An 18219-nucleotide genomic window follows, 5' to 3' on the forward strand; every position below is an offset into this window, starting at 1 on the left:
TGCTGCGTTTGGTGAACATGTGCCCCAGTGTGGCAGTAAAACCAGGGAAAATACTCTTGTTAAACACTCTTAAAAGTCTTGTGCTGTACATGTAGAGACAGTAAATTACAGACTGCTATAGTGGGTGATATTATTTAAATGCTGTCATGATTTTATGTGAACATTTTGTCATTTGTAAACTATACATGACATTGACTCTACATTATAACTGATGATCTACAAAGTGCTTTTAATTAAAAAAGACAAACATTTATTTCTCTATTCAACTTTTGAACAGTGGTACTTAGTAAGTACATATTCAGCAAATGCAAATTATTTACATGCCCCCTAAATAAAACATTGTGGGTTATTCAGAACAGAACTATGCTTGGAGAAATATTTTCCCATCAGTTGATCCAACTCCTCCACAGCAGCAGGTGGGATCTTTCTGAGGACGGCTTCTTTTCCCTGTCACTACAGACGGTCTGTTTATGTTTTGATTGAGAGACTTTTTTTGGGCAGCTGAAGAGGAGAAGTCTTTCTTATGGCCAACCTCTGGCTGTATCTTGGTCACATTACCCAGTAAAACCCAGCATGCAGGTTCATCTGTAACAGTCCTTGTGCCACAGATCAACACTGTTGCTTCTACATTAAACAGAAGAGCAGGGACGTGGCTGCAGGTCTCCACGACTCCGGCCTTACAGGTGCAGTGGGCGGCTTCAACCTCCCCTGTGATGCTCACAGTGACCCATGGCTGCAATGCTGGTTCATTCAGTCTTTGAGAGTGCAGGACCTGAAACACACACAGACAAAGTTCATGTAAAGACAAGAACTATGAGCCAAGGCCGAAACAAATGTGTTTGATCTGCTTTCAAATCCATTTATCACAAATGTAACAAAGTGTTTAGAAAGTTAGCACATACATGTGATTTTTCATCTTTTTATGTGTCCATCTGTACAACGCTGCATGTTCTAAATCTGCCTGTTCTCTTTGTTTGTTTTAATCTGCCAGCAGAAAATGAACCTAAAGTATGTAATGCAAGGATGTCATCACTTCCAAGATGGAGAAAGCATAAAGTTCGACTTTTATGAATCACTTAATATGATAAGGAGATCGATGTATAAAACCAAAATAGAAAATATTTTTACTTACACAGCACACAAACACGGAAGCAAGATGTGTAATTAGGATTATTTATAATAAATATGAAGTAATTAGTGCAATTTCTTTAACCATAGAGAATGACTAAATCCTTCAGGACAATGTCTCATCAGTGCACTGAACTCACTGTGTTTTCCCTCTAACAGCCTCCACATGTTCTCACTGTAGTTTCCCCTCATGAATGAATTTATGCTGCACTAATCTGAATGTTCGGGGGGAAATCAAACGCATTTTACTCGCAGTACTTGAGCTCACTTACCTTTGTTTGAATGACGGCGAATTCACAACGTGGAGGCTTAAAAAAAGATAAATCTTGTACCCATCCTTGGTGGATGTGCGCCTCCAGACATTTATAATTGCCAAATTGGTTCGCCGTGTATGCACTGACTCCACAGACAACGTATGAAAATATATCATTGTAAGTCAATAGCGGTTGGTCTTCAGGGTTTCTACTCCACGGTCGTTATTTCACACGGGTCCACATTTCCAGTGCACGCTGTTTTTTGCAAGTACCGTCTCTTTGCATCCGGTCTCTATAACGTCCTTTGCCTTTTGAGCTGCTTGTAAGTGTGGTTGGTCACAATCTTCCTTCTAACACAGTGTGTTTGTTTTGATTCGTAGCCTGCTAAAAAGGTGCCGCGCTCCCACAATGCACTGCGGCGTGACGCCAACTCCAAAGCCCTATTCTGAAACAGCAGTTCACCTGGGCAAACTGCCACCGCTGCTCTACCTCTACAAAGTGTAGATGAGTTAAAGTTCAGATGAATGAAGATGGTGGGTTAAAAAAACAAATGGTGACATTAAAAATGGAGAGTTTGATTAAGGAGAAAGAATTAACTCAGCGTGTTTCAGTCTGGATGTGTGCTCTGAGTCTCCCGTGAACTCTAACAGAGGGAAGTGAAAACAGGCTGTGGGCCTGTGGGGCTTCATGTTCATGAAGTTGAAAGTTTCCACCTGATTAAACAGCAGTGACGAGACAAAGACGCAGCTGTGAGCAGTTTCCATCCTTCGTTGTGGCCATGAACTAAACAGGAAAAAGAAACGTTGCTGGCGTCTCTGTAGAGACACATGTTTAATGCTTCCAACTAATGAGAGTTCCTAATTAAAGCAAATGAAAGGTGATGTTTGAACTGTTGTTGTTTCACCTGAGCGTCAGTAAAGCCCAGCGGCCTGACCTCAGCTTGGTACAGTAGGATTTATTTTACTTTATGAACTTATTCTGTTTCTGTCAGGATAACTCCTGGTTACTTAAGTAACATTTCTAAAACAGATTTCCCTCAGATGGGTTGAAGTATTAAAACAAACTTTACATTCATTATATTAAATACATTTGATTTGTAGACGATCCTGAGAAGACTGGACTTTATATAAACGAGCGTGCAGCGAGTCGAGCCACGAGTGAGGTGGTGATGTGCTGAGGACGGCTCCAGCTGACTGACTCTGTGTTTGCATATGTGTCCTGCCTCTCTGCAGCCCTTAAGAGGCCAGTGTTGATCAGTGTGTGTCCAGGCTTTTCAGAGACACTGACACGCCGGCAGCACAATGATGATGTCACTGACTCTACTGCTGGCCACCCTGGGGCTCCTTGTTCAGGGTGAGACTCTCTGTGAGCGCTTGGCTTCAGCGTGAACACTGAAACGAGCAGCAGTGACCTTCTTCCATCTCCATCTTCTGTTTGGATGCTGATCATCTTTCTCCACGCTTTGTCTCAGTAACCCTTCTCCTCTTTTCCATCTTTTCCAGGTTCATCAGGACAAATCATCGTGACTCAGTCTCCTGGAGCTCAGTCTGTGGTTGCAGGGCAGACTGTCTCCATCACATGTAGAACCAGTACAAGTGTTTACAGTACTTACTATAAGAAAAACCTGCTTTCCTGGTACCTCCAGAAACCTGGAGGAGCTCCTAAACTCCTGATTTATCAAGCTACATCTCGTCAGTCTGGAGTTTCAGATCGTTTCAGTGGAAGTGGATCTGGTACTGACTTCACTCTGAGCATCAGAGGAGTCCAGGCTGAAGATTCAGGAGTTTATTACTGTCAGAGCGTCCTATGGTGGAACAATCAAGACGTGTTCACACAGCGTAACAGCGTAGTACAAAAACCTCCCTCAGTCAGGCTGACACAGTTCAATGGACACACACCAATGTAAGATGCACATATCAGCAGCATTAATGTGCACAGCTTAGTTTCCCACTGACATACTGACTTTTACATAATTATGACCCCAAATTCCTGAACATCAGGACGATTCCCAAGATAACCACAGCAGACGTTTTCGCTTTGGTAAAATCTAACTTGAGCCTGTGTAATTGTGTTCTTTTGTGGCTCTTTGTGTTCTGGATGTTGTGTTGTGTCAGTGAGGCGTGTTGTACGAAGCGCTTTAAGTTCCCCTGGAGTAGAAGAACCAGTGCATTCACCATTTAAGCGCTGATCCTGGAAGAAAGTCAAAGTAACCTTTGTTGTCATCTCTGCTATAGAGAGACGAGACGATGAGGCTCCGGTTCAGTGCAAAAGAACAACAATAAATACAGGAAGAGTAAGAATAACCGTACACTTTGAGACTGAGGTGAGGGGAGTAAATGTACACTATGAGGTAAAAGAGTTAATAACAGTCTAAACTTTACAATTGAGATTTAAAGTGACTTTGAAGTGGTTTGAAATGACCAACGTAGCAGCTTTACAGTTTACAGTGAAAAAAACAACATGAGCAGGATTCCTGAGAGTAGGACTGACCATAGAGCAGCATCTGTATTTACAAAGGCAGCGGTGTGCGGAGTCCAATAGAGTTCGTTAATGTCCCTCATCTCTGTACGCCGACTCGTCATTGCTGCTGATGAGTAGGGATGGGTATCGTTTAGGTTTTATCCAATACCGGTGCCAAGCTGGTACTTTTGAAATGGTGCCGGTGCTTAAACGGTGCTCGAACTGGTGCTTAAACAATGGAAAAAACACAAACTTTGTCCAAAAACCTCTCATGTTTAACTGTTTTCCACTTTTTCTTTGGTCATTTTAGCCTTTTTGTCCAGGGTGAAGGGAGTATCTGCCATCAAACAAGAAGACAGCCGCATGTAACTACGACAGTGTTTGCTAGTTCACCTTACATGCATTAATGTAATAACGTGGTTAGCCTACTCAACGTAAATTACACACGAACAACATTAAGCTACTCACGCAGAGAAGAACGGCTGCTGCTGCATCATCATCCTCATCATTTCTGCTACACTGGCAGGGCTAGGGGCCAGGACTCTCCTCTTCGGGTTTTTGGGGGATGTTGCTAACTCCGGGTCGATAACAGGCACCACACCCGCAGATTCGAGGTGTTACCTCCTTTGACAGCATCACAGTATCAGCTTAAAGCACTTGTTGCAGCTGCTGAGTTTGCATCTTTTGCTGTGAAGTACAGCCAGACTTTGACCGCTTCGCCTTGGGCATTTTTAATCTGTAGCTCTGCTCTAAAAGAACGTACGTACCTGGGCCCGCCTACTATCCTTGCAAACGTAAAATGATTGGCTAGAATCCAAAGTGTATGACATCTCAGGAAAAAAAAAGCACCGAAATGTGCGCTGCTTTTCGGTATGGTTACTACCGTTTATGTCAGAACCCATCCCTACTGATGAGTCCAATCACGGTTGTGTCATCAGCAAACTTGACGATGTGGTTGGAGCTGTGTAGGGTGGTGCAGTCGTGTGTGAGGAGAGTGAACAACAGTGGGCTGAGAACACAGCCCTGAGGAGCTCCTGTGCTCAGCCTGATGGTGCTGGAGACGGACTGAGGCCTCTCTGACAGAAAATCTAGTATCTAGTTGCAGAGAGATTTGTCTGCTATCACACATGCACCCTGGGATTTTGTCTGGTCCAGCAGCTTTCTGTGGGTTGACCTTGGTGAGAGATCTCCTCGCGTCGGCTGCAGGCAGAGAGATTGTCTGGTCGGTGGTGGTGGGCGTGGCTTTCTTTGCTTGTGTGTTGTTCAGTGCATCAAACCGTGTGTAGAGCTTGTTCAGCTTCTCAGGAAGTGTGGTATCTCCATCACAGCTGCTTGGTGCAGGCTTGTACTGCGTGACGGCCTGATTGCCCTGCCATAAACTGTGAGAGTCTTTTGTGGTGTGGAATTGGCTCTGGATCTTTTGTGCATGTGCACGCTTTGCATGTTGGATGGCGCGAGCGAGGTGGGCTCTGGCTGTTCTGAGAGCCGGTTTTCCTCCAGAGTGGAAAGCAGCATCTCTCTCTTTCAGACATGCATGTACCGCTGCAGTGAACCAGGGCTTCTCACTGGCTCTTGTGGTGATGTTTTTGGAGACCATTCAGGCTATTTTTCCTGATTCAGAGCAGAAATTGTCTGCTGTGGTTGGTGTGCATCGTTCTTCGGTCGCGACACGCCGTAGAAAAAAACACAGAATTTTGCCGGAGCGCTATCAGCCGCTGTATGCTCGTGGCGCCGCCAGAAGCCAAGTGCAAGCCAGTGTGGGCATCAGTAACTGTGGAGGTCCTTTACATAAGACCAGTGTTGGGTGTAACGCATTACTACGTAACGCGTTACTGTAATTAAATTACTTTTCCACTGAAAAAGTAGAGTAACTGATTACTGTTTATTTTTAGGTCTTTTAATTACAGTTACTTACAATGTGCTTACGTTACATTTTAAAATAATTAAACTCGCTGAATATCATTATTTAATTTCAATAATTTATCTTCTAAAGGTAGAAGTAAACTCTGCTCTTTAACATCGCTGTAGTGCAGGTTCACGTCTTTTCACGGCAGTTTGCTGCACAGTCGTTTTCTACAGCGGAAGCTGTCGGACTGAAGCGAGCGGCTGTTTTTTGAAATGGACATACTCCCGTCTCTTCACTTTTCTGAAACAAGCAGACAAGAACATTACAGTGATATGTAAAAACTATGGGCTGCTGTTAATAGCAGGAGTAATCTGCTGAAGCGCCTGACACGAGAGCATAGACGAACACTTCTGAGTGATGCTTGTTCATCATCCATCACCGCGGCAACTCCTGCTGAGCAGCAAAACCTGATTTTACTTCAGCAGCACAGAAAGCGTCTGAAGGTGAGCTTAAAGAATGACTGCAGGCTACACTGTGGAAGAGATGCTACAGCTGCTGTAGAGTCTCCGTCTTTAAAAAATTATTTATTATTTAAAGAGTTTAATTTCTATTGTTTGTCCACTCAATATTTTAAAAAGTTTTTAGTTAAATTACTTATTGAGTAATTAAGTTACTTTTCAGACACAGTAATTAGATAAGTATTTTAAATACAATATTGATTAAGTAATTAGTAATTAATTACTTTTTAAAAGTAACTTACCCAACACTGGTCAAGACAAACAGCCTCTAAGATACCGTTTGACTGGTTTGGCTTCAAAAAAGAAGCAAACAATAATAAATGTGCAGCGATGAACTTTAAATACCTTTTTTTACATAAAACTGAAAAGAGAAGGAAAGATGCTTTACATTTAAACTAAATTCTTCTTGTTGTTTCTGTCACTCTGAGTGGATTTCCCTGTAGCAGCTGTTTCACAGACTGTGTTCAGAGTCAGAGAGCCGTGTCTCTCTGCAGGTTTTTGTACGACGCCTCGCTCAGTTTGTATCACTGTGGTACACGTTCGGTGGAGGAACCAGGCTGGACGTTGACTGTAAGTTTCTTTGACTTCTACATGAAATTAATCAAGATTATTTTGCTGAAAAGGTTAAAAAATTGGGGTTTATTTTCTGATTTTTAAATAATTTTGAATAATTTTGCAGATTTAGTTTGATGAAGAAACTCGTTTTTCTCTGGTCATTTTCACAGTGTGTATATAACCATCATTTATAATGTTATTAGAAAATACTGTTAGTTATTGGAGACGCTGCTTTAGTTCATGATTCTGTCCACAAAGATTAGATTTAAAAATGTGACTCAAAGAAAACATATTATAGTATGAAATGATATTTTTCCTAATAATGACCAAAGAAAGAGTGTGTAAAGGTTTTTCCTGGGAATCTTTGCACGTATTGTCTTCCTTTTTAATGACATGTAACATCCTCATTCTAACATCATAATGTGACTGATTGAAGCACATGCTACACTAGTATGTTTATTGGAGATGTAAAAGAGAGGCTTTAAAGAATATCTAAATGTTGAGGTGAGCCTGTGGTCGTGTTCAGCAGTCTGTAAATCTACATTTGACTTTGTTCATGAAACTGAGATTTTCCTGCTTACAGTATAAAGCGCCTTGAGGCGACTGTTGTTGTAAAAGTAGATTGAACTGAAAAATGATTGGTGAGCTCAGAGAGGGAAGTGAAACACTGAAGACCAGAAGCAGCAGCCTCCCCAGCTGCAGCCAACAGGGTGGAGGTTCTCTTCTTGTTGCGTGAAATTTCTTCATATTGTCTCTCTGTGTCCTCCTCCAGTGGGACAAGTCGCACCCACCCTGACGGTGCTGCCCCCCTCCAGAGAGGAGCTGCAGCAGGGGAAGGCCACGCTCATGTGCCTGGCCAACAAGGGCTTCCCCTCAGACTGGAGTCTGTCCTGGAAGGTGGACGGCAGCGGCAGCATCAGCTGGGAGGAGGGCAGGAGCCCAGGGGTGCTGCAGGAGGACGGCCTCTACAGCTGGAGCAGCACCCTGAGGCTCCCTGCAGACCAGTGGGAGAAGGTGGGCTCTGTGACCTGTGAGGCCACCCAGGGCTCCCACACTCCTCTCTCACAGACACTGAGGAGAGACCAGTGTTCCCAGTCCTGAGCTGACTCGCTGGTTTTCCTCTGCAGGTCTCTCTCTTTCTGTCACTCGTCTTTGTTTTGTTCATCATTTCACTGTCTGACACAATAAAGATCCATTCAAAGAAACTCTCGTTCCAACTCTGCTCTTTTTAACTTGCACAGATTGAAGTGACTTTAAAAGTTCTTTAAAAAACCAAAAATGATTTAATATGACTGCAACATGAGCAGAGAGTACAAACATGCTGAGGTTCAGTGACTAATGTGTTCACTTATGTCTGCATTTTGATTCTGTTAAGTACGAACACAATGACAGCAGAAGTGCTGCTACATGTCTGCAGACAGAGAGGACCAATGACTTTATTTGGCAGTTCAATGAAAGGCTTCAGTTAGTTAAGACGGAGGAAAAAGAATCTGTGTTCATGTTATACAACATTTAAATAAAAAACAAAACAAAACACTTTAGGAAATATTTGTGTTCTTTCTTCTTCTTCTTTTTTTTTGTACTACTTAAACACTAAAGTGGCCGTCCAATAAGATGACAGTGTCAGCTTTGGCCCACGACTCATTTAAATTTGACACCCCTGATCTTAAATGAAAGCACAACTATGTCAGTTTTCTTTTATTTAAATCTTACAATCCTACGTTCCAAAATTTCTCTCACCTGCATTCAGACCATGTTAACAACACTTATTATGGCTGAAATCTTAGGTTTACTTCAATCACTCCTCCTTACATATTCTAAGAGTCTGGAGGAAAAACCAAAGCACTCAGTGTATTTCATACTGACCTTTTTCAGAGCACACAACATAACGAGTCTGCCGGTACTGAAACCTGCTGTGGACATTTTCAGTTCTTAAAAATAACGTCTGGGAGCAGCGATGCAGGACACACATGCAAACACAGAGTCAGTGAGCTGTAACTGTCCTCAGCACATCACTGATGAAACTTTTGTCAACATATATTTTCTTCCTTTCACAGAAAACTCCCTGTTTTCAGTTCAACACTATCTTTATATCTTTGATATTTACCTCACGCTCCATTCATCCTTCATCGAATACATGAACTATGTAGTGACTTAAAAATATCTCACAATGTGTAAGAAAAATGTAAAGGATGTTTTATGTTAGCGTCCATGTTTCAGGACTCTCTGTGTCCCCTCGGGTTACCCCTGAGAATGAGACCCTCACTTGCACCATTGGCACTCTCACCTGGGAAACAGACACAATCCAGCAAACCCTGATGACAGAACCTGATCCTGACTGTGATGTCATCTGCAAACTTAAGGTTTTGGCACACTTGACTTTTGCTGTGCAGCCATCTGTGTAGGACACCTCCACTGGGTCGCCACTGCTAACTTTGCAGGTGCTGGATGTACCAGGGCAGTCAAGGTGTTCCAGCTTGAAGTGCATTCCTGTGACAGCATCATCCACTGACCTGCACCAGGGAGCGTGTGATGTTTGCAGATAGGTCAACACTCGTTTCTTTACTGCAGACGTCAGGGCAACATGTCTGTCATTAATTAACAGAGTGTTTCTTGGGGAAAGATGATTGTTAGCTGAAAACCCATTTTTAGTGTTTGCTACCCTGATCTCCTTTGTCAGTATGTTTCTGGCCTGGGTATACAGGATTCTGTGCCCACTCCTGTAGGCGTCATTATCCCTGAATTTTCCTGTAAACCAGGGTTTGTTGTTATTGTATACGCAGAAGGTTTTAGTTGGCACAACTTTGTCCTCACAAAAACTGATGTAGGATGTCACAGTGTCAGTGATGTTGTCCAGGTGTGCCTCAAAAACACTCCACTTCCTGCATTGTCTCACAGCACAAGGCCAGGCAGGCGCCTGTGGCACTTTTATTTTGACTGCATTGTTTATTGTTGTGTATTGTAAACTGCAGTATATTTACTCTTTACCATCCTGCTGCATGCATACAAATGTCCATTTTATTTGCAATAAACCAAAAACAAACAAACAAACTAAAAACCCAAAACAAAACGCAGGTACACAGTGAAAGCCCAGATGTCCCAGTTTTACATTGGGACTTGAAAGCAGCTTACATTTGTGGATCTGTCTGGCTGTGGCGGAAACCCCACGTGGGCATGTGACGAGCGATTGGTGCACATTTAAGGTTTTGTGAGTGAGGGCAGATGTTTAGACATTTGTGTGCACAGACAGGTTTGTGAAAGAGAAAATGATCAGATTTGTGAGGCTGAACTTAATAAATTGTGTGTAAATGATCAGTATTTCTGCTCCCACTGAACTACTACTGTAAAGACCAGAAAGGATGCACCAGTTAAAATAGAAGCGCCCATGTTTAATCATTGGTGGACAGATAGAGCTGGGTGTCATCTGCATAGCAGTGTAAATGTATGCTATGTCTTCTAATGATGCTGCCTAGGGGAAGCATGTATAATGTAAACAGAATTGGTCCTAGCACTGAACCCTGTGGAACTCCATAATTAACCTCAGTGTGTGAAGAGGACTCTCCATTTACATGCACAAACTGGAGTCTATTAGATAGATATGATACAAACCACTGCAGTGCAGTACCTGTAATACCTACAGCATGTTCTAATCGCTCTAATAGGATATTAGCTAAGACACTGAAAACTTCCCTCCCGAACAGAAAAAGTCACTTCAAGGGACAAACTGCATTTTATTTCTTCACGTCAATATATGGGCAGCAAGTGGCCCACAGGCCACGAGTTTGAAACCCCTGAGTGAAAAACAACTGTGTTTATTGTGAAAGGATCTCAATCTGTGCAAGTTAAAAAGAGCAGAGTTGGAACGAGAGTTTCTTTGAATGAATCTTTATTGTGTCAAACAGTGAAATGATGAACAAAACAAAGATGAGTGACAGAAAGAGAGACCTGCAGAGGAAAACCAGCGAGTCAGCTCAGGACTGGGAACACTGGTCTCTCCTCAGTGTCTGTGAGAGAGGAGTGTGGGAGCCCTGGGTGGCCTCACAGGTCACAGAGCCCACCTTCTCCCACTGGTCTGCAGGGAGCCTCAGGGTGCTGCTCCAGCTGTAGAGGCCGTCCTCCTGCAGCACCCCTGGGCTCCTGCCCTCCTCCCAGCCGCTGCTGCTGCTGCCGTCCACCTTCCAGGACAGACTCCAGTCTGAGGGGAAGCCCTTGTTGGCCAGGCACATGAGTGTGGCCTTCCCCTGCTGCAGCTCCTCTCTGGAGGGGGGCAGCACCGTCAGGGTGGGACGAGCGTCACCTAGGAGACACCAATCAGCTTAGAGGACAGGGAGCACACGGCACAGCTGGCAGTAACGCCTTCACTGTGTGAGAGAGGATCTTCTCCTTTAAGCACTTTCTGACAGATGTTTTTCTGCTCCACCAGTCACTCACTCACACAGTGTTTCACTTCCCTTTAGCAAAGCTCTCATGCACATCAGCGCACTCACAGTCCTCATATGACCCGAAGCTCAACAACCTGCACTGGGGCCAAACTGTTACACAACATCTCAGTAATTATCTTCAACATCAACTTCTAATTATCTGCATGGTTTTAGTGTTTAATACAAAATATAACAGACTGAACAAATATTCAGTTATTTACATTCATCATTTGAATCATTTCATTTGGTGCATTTCTACAATCATAATTACTGTTAAACTATCACCAGCTGATCATTTCACTGATAAAGACGTTATCTGCTAAACCGAACCAGTCAGAATATTTCAACATAAGCCAGATTTAAACAAGATAAATATTCTCAGACAGTTTCAAACTGAGGTCAAAGACAAAGTGGGACATTTTTAAAATTCACAGATGTGTCAGAAACACTAAGAAATGATCTCCAGTCACACTGTCCTGAGTCCTTTTAATTCTGCAGCAGGTTTAAAGATACATTTTCTTTAATCCTTCAAATTGTTGCTGTTTAAAAATGGAACATGTGAGGACAGGTTCAGTAAAGGAGCTGAACAAAAATGTGATGTGACTGAGTTCAGCTCACAGCAAAATGATGTTCAATGATTTAACATTTGAGCACAAACTTACTTCCAACATCCAGCCTGGTTCCTCCACCAAACGTCCACCACAGTGATACAAACTGACTGAGTGGTCGTACAAAAACCTCTGACTGGAGAGAGGCACAGCTCTCTGACTCTGACAAAATGTTTAAAGTCCTCGAGTTCCAGTCATTGAAATAGTGATTTTACACCTTTGTTTCATGGATGCAATTCTTATGCATCATTACAATTTTATATGTAAAACCATATTTGGTAATGGTACAAAAAACTGAAAAAATTAAAGTTGTAGACTTGAAAATTCTTTAAAATGTTACTTTGTAGAGCTGAATGTAGATCCTTCAAACAAACAATTATTCTTGAAATAATAAAATAACCACAAAATTTGACTTACTTCCAACATCCAGTCTGGTTCCCCCACCGAACGTCCACCACAGTGATACAAACTGACTGAGTGGTCGTACAAAAACCTCTGACTGGAGAGAGGCACAGCTCTCTGACTCTGACAAAATGTTTAAAGTCCTCGAGTTCCAGTCATTGAAATAGTGATTTTACACCTTTGTTTTATGGATGCAATTCTTATGCATCATTACAATTTTATATGTAAAACCATATTTGGTAATGGTACAAAAAACGGAAACAATTAAAGTTGTAGACTTGAAAATTCTTTAAAATTTTACTTTGTAGAGCTGAATTTAGATCCTTCAAACAAACGATTATTCTTGAAATAATAAAATAACGACAAACTTTGACTTACTTCCAAACTCCAGCCTGGTTCCTCCACCGAACGTGTACCACAGTGATACAAACTGACTGAGTGGTCGTACAAAAACCTCTGACTGGAGAGAGACACAGCTCTCTGACTCTGAACACAAACAGCCTGTGAAACACAGCTGGTTCACAGGGAAACAAGGAAGACATGTTCATATTTAACATCTTTTAAATTATCAACTTTCTTGAAGTAAAAATTAAACTAAATATTTTCATTTAAAAATTTCAGAGCGCTCTTGCTAATAGTAAATCATCTTTATTCTAAATTAAAGTTGTAATTAATGTATAAGTCTAAATAATATGCTGAATGTCAAATACATTTTGAGTAATTAAAACTATTGCAATGTCTATTTTTTGTGTGTATAGACACGATCCAGCTTTGAGCTTGGCCCGATTAGTGTCTGTGTGTGATTGCTGCAATGTGACAAAAAAAGTCTGACCAACCAATCATTGTACGTGATTCTGAATAAGAGAGATGGTTTTACGTATGTTGTAATTGTTAAACACCGAATCATAATTCATATGTGACTCTGCTGACAGCTTGGTTGGTTAATACTGATCAGAATATCATGTTCAGGTTTATCCAATACAAAGAATGAGAAAATCTAATAATGATTCTTAGACTCTCACTGAGTGTGTGGAGATGGCCTTGGAAGCTGTGTGTTTATGTAAGAAGGATGGGAGGGGGGAGTGTGGGAGCCACTAATCTAAGAGAATGAGTTTAACATGTGTGATCTAAGGAAATGGGCTATATTGTAATTGACAGACACAGTGTTTAGAAAAGAAAAGGTATTGTTGTGTATTTGAATTAAAAAGATGAATGAATGTTCATGTGAGATTGAGCTAATGATAAATCTAACAAGTAAAACTTGTCAGGTCTCCCTGTGTGGAAGGCAGAGTTGTGAACCCAGAGTGTAGACTAGCATCATGACTGTGCTTGGAAATGGGTTTATTGCTGGGTTACAGTAAACAAACTGGAAGGCAACTGGAAAATACTAAATACACAGGTTCAAACAGAGAATAAACACAGAGCAAGAGGGAGATCGCGACACTGGACAGAAGGAAACACAGACACTAAATACAAGAGGGAATGAGGGCAAAGAAGAAACACCTGGGGAACACAGCTGACAACAATCTAACAACTGAGAAGAAGCTGGGAAACAAGCCTGAACATGACGCACACAGGACAAGACGCTTTCAGAATAAAACAGGAAACACACAGTAAGATGCAGACCGCCTAAAATACAAGGAACAGAATGAGAAGACACACAGGGCAGGAGAGCGAGAGAGACCAGACAGAAACACAGAGACATGACTGGTGAAACAGGCAACTATACCTGGACATGAGACAGACTTCACAGAAATGCCAGGTTAAGGACACAGAGACGAGACCAGGACATAAAAAGGGGCCTAATAACAAAGTAGGAATAGAGATAAGTCAACTAGGAAACATAAGTCACACAGAGAACACAACAATATCATTACACAAGACTCAAAAAAACATAAACAAAAAACACTAGGTCAACAACACAGGTACCATGACAAAAGTGCATAAACTGAATGAAACGTGAAGTGAAATATATATATACACAGCAAATTCAAAAGTGTTAAATGTTTTGGTGTTAGTAGTCTTAGAGTTAATTTTACTCTAAGTAGAGTCACATTCTTTTAATGTAACTCTGAGGTGTAAAATGATAGTAGTTAAAATCGAGTGTTAAAAATGAGTGTTTCTATTTCAAATCTGGAGGTGTTACAATGGAAACATTAACTCTTGACCTCTTAACTCTGAACTCCTACAGGGGCTATGACACCAATAGAGTAAATTCACAGACTCCGCCCCCAGCACCATAGGCTCCAATCGAAGCTGAAGTGAAGCCGTTTCAGAACATTTTGCTCTACATATTTGAGTTGTTTGCCATGCTTGGTAAGTCATTTTTTCAAAGATTGTTTCAATTATTATTATTAGCTTTTACTTCTGTGGCTCTTTGGAGTTGAGACAAAGGTGTGTGAAAGGCATTAGCCATGTTGCTCGCTGATAGCATAATACTCTGTTTTAGCTAGCTGAAAGGTATTGTTTGCAGGCAAATACCACAGCCTTGAAAAAAAGCTTGCATGTGAATTTTCAGTCAAACCTTTGGTCAAATACACTTAAAACAATGTCTAGAATGTGAAATGTTGATATAATGGTGCTACTTGAAGCCTGAAAATGATCTCCCATAAAAAAAACGAGCAAACAGCAGTAGAAGACGTCCTGACTGGGTTCTACGTTAGCGTTTAGATCCCTCCAGAGTTTTGTGCACACGGTTTAGGTAAAAATGAAAAAGGTTGAAGTTTTACATTTAGTTCAGTATTACCTGTTGCCTGTGTCCTTGTCTTTTGGGAAAATACTTTACACAAGTAATGGCTCAAAAAGGATTCTTTTTTTTTTTTACTGTGCTGCTTACCGGATTATTTGTGCAATTAATTAGTGTCAACTAATTTTTATTCAATTTTTAATCACTCTCGACACAGAATATGCTGTGAATATGAAGATGGAATATGGGGGAGAGCAGAAGTGCGTTGCAGTTCCACAAAGTGATGAATGAAGGACATGCATATTGTATTGAAGAAATAAGTGATGAGTAGGCTGTTATTTGCATTTACCAGCTCACCTATGTCAGACCTTTTGATAAACAAAATTCTAATGAAAGTGAGAACATGTACACTGTTACATCTTTCAGAAAATGTTTTGAAATTGTGCTGCACAGTTCAGAATAAATGTTTTTCAAAAACCATTGCGTCTTTATAGTAAATGTTTATTTCCAAGAGAAATTTCTAGAAGTTCAGAACAGTAAAATTCCCGCTTTTTAGAATTAATTAGAAGATAACTCTTACGTAGTTAAACTAAAATACTCTTTGAGAGTTAATATATAAACTCTTAACACCTAGTTAGCATTAGTAAGTGTTAAATTATCAACTCCAGACAGATTTGGTGTTTAACACTAAATCAGAGTTAACATACCAACTCTCCAAAAAGAGTTAAATTAACAGTCTCTGGTGTGGACCCATATAGACACTTTAATAGTGTTAAAATCAAATCTGACAGTGTTAATTTGGACATGCTGGATTTGCTGTGTATAACTGAAAATTCATATGTGATGGCCTTATTGAAAAATTATGTTATGTAAACATAGAAAAGAAAACATGTACTGAACTGATTTTAAAGAATCTCTAAAATCTTGTATTTGAAAGTCCAACCTCCACACAGAAAGGCCTCAAGCAGGTGGTGCAATCAAAATCAGGACTTTCTTGTGTTGAGGCAACAGTACTAATAACTGTGCCACATGTCAGCAAGGAGAGGTGATGGATGGAGGGAGCTGTAGGCCGAGGGGGAGGTGTGGCAGCAATCTTTCACACCAGCCTATTAATCAACTAAAGACCCAGAAAGACTTTTAATTCATTTGAAAGCCTGATGCTTAGCCTCGTCCACCCCAGCTGTGAAACTCAGAAACCAGTCTTACTTGTTATCATCTATCGTCCACCTGGGCCTTACACAGAGTTTCTCTCTGATTTCTCAGACTTTTTATCTGATTTAATTCTGAGCTCAGATAAAATAATTATTGTGGGTGATTTTAACATCCATGTAGATGCTAAAAATGACAGCCTCAACATGGCATTTAATCTGTTATTAGACTCAATTGGCTTCTCTCAAAATGTAAAAGACCCACCACTTTAATCACACTCTAGATCTTGTTTTAACATATGGCATAGAAACTGAACATTTAACAGTGTTTCCTGAAAACCCTCTCCTGTCTGATCATTTCCTGATAACATTTACATTTACAATAATTGATTACACAGCAGTGGAGAGTAGACTTTATCACAGTAGATGTCTTTCTGAAAGCGCTGTAACTAAGTTTAAGAATATAATCCTGTTATCATGTTGTCATGGCCTGGTGAGTGCGGGATTTTTCATAGCACTGGGCTCCAACTTCAAGTGGAGACTCCAATCAGCCTTCACACCTGACTGCAATCAAGTCACCGGCAGTGTGGACGCTGCCAACGTACCAGACTGCTTAGTTTAAAAATGTTCTATCTTTGCGACCAACTAATTCTGGAATATGTAAAACTGTGAAGGTAATATCATAGTTTGCATGAGAAAAACAGCGAGTAGAGCCACGAGTGAGGAGGAAAGGTGGTGATGTGCTGAGGATGGCTCCAGCTGACTGACTCTGTGTGTTTGCATATGTGTCCTGCCTCTCTGCAGCCCTTAAGAGGCCAGTGTTGATCAGTGTGTGTCCAGGCCTTTCAGAGACACTGACACGCCGGCAGCACAATGATGATGTCACTGACTCTACTGCTGGCCACCCTGGGGCTCCTTGTTCAGGGTGAGACTCTCTGTGAGCGCTTGGCTTCAGCGTGAACACTGAAACGAGCAGCACTGACCTTCTTACATCTCCATCTTCTGTTTGGATGCTGATCATCTTTCTCCACGCTGGATTTGTCTCAGTAACCCTTCTCCTCTTTTCCATCTTTTCCAGGTTCATCAGGACAAATCATCGTGACTCAGTCTCCTGGAGCTCAGTCTGTGGTTGCAGGGCAGACTGTCTCCATCACATGTAGAACCAGTACAGGTGTTAGTAACTACCTCCACTGGTACCTTCAGAAACCTGGCAAAGCTCCTAAACTCCTGATTTATCTAGCTACAAATCGTCAGTCTGGAGTTTCAGATCGTTTCAGTGGAAGTGGATCTGGTACTGACTTCACTCTGAGCATCAGAGGAGTCCAGGCTGAAGATTCAGGAGTTTATTACTGTCAGCAGGGTTACAGCTTGTTCACACAGCGATACAGCGCCGTACAAAAACCTCCCTCAGCTTTAGAGGAACTGTCTCAACAGCTGCACTCAGACTAAAGACTAACTTAGCTGTGAAGGAAACAAACACCGTGCAGCTCATCAGGTTGTACTAACACATTTCAGTTTAACAAAAACTGAACTTTCTAAGTCAGGTTTGAAAAATTCTGTTGATGATCATTTTAATAACACAAACACTAAAACATTAAGTATGGATGTTTTTTATTGTTTACATTGTAGACTTTTATATAGGAAATTAAAGATGTTGTTTAATGATGGAAGCACGTTTTATCCACGTGCTGTTATACATCCAGTGACATCTACTATTACAGGATCGTACCACAGAATGACTCCTCTCACTCGTTTCTGAGCATCTGTTAATTCTCATTAAATATTATAATAGTGTGTTAAAGTCAAATGAACACCAGTACAATCACACGTGTGTTTCTGAACTCTGCACCACCTATCAGCCTTTATTATCATTCATTTATTATCATTAAGAATTGACAACAATGTGTGATTGAACACTGGAAACTTCTTAAATATTAAACAGTTTGAGGTACTTTGGTGTTTCTTTTATTGTTGTAACTTTAATATGTTTTTCTGAAACATTTCCCATTCAGACTCTGATGCTGTACAGGTGGGACTACCTGTATGAATAACGGTGAACTAAAAAATTTAAATTTAAGCTCAGTTAAAAAGAGCAGAGTTGGAATGAGAGTTTCTTTGAATGAATCTTTATTGTGTCAAACAGTGAAATGATGAACAAAACAAAGACGAGTGAATGAAAGAGAGAGACACCTG

The 18219-nt window shown here is 41.2% G+C and overlaps 1 gene segment (V, D, J or C); it reads left to right on the forward strand.

The window, feature by feature from the left end:
• Positions 1–2683: 2683 nt before the first annotated feature.
• LOC102793034 (Ig kappa chain V-III region MOPC 63-like) lies at positions 2684–7966 on the forward strand. The segment is given in 4 exon segments: positions 2684–2735; positions 2885–3207; positions 6725–6776; positions 7543–7966. Coding segments are annotated over 4 exon segments (747 nt in total).
• Positions 7967–18219: the final 10253 nt, after the last annotated feature.

This window comes from Neolamprologus brichardi, chromosome 22 (assembly GCF_056152115.1).
Source record: "Neolamprologus brichardi isolate AB-2024 chromosome 22, ASM5615211v1, whole genome shotgun sequence".
Lineage (NCBI taxonomy): Eukaryota > Metazoa > Chordata > Actinopteri > Cichliformes > Cichlidae > Neolamprologus > Neolamprologus brichardi.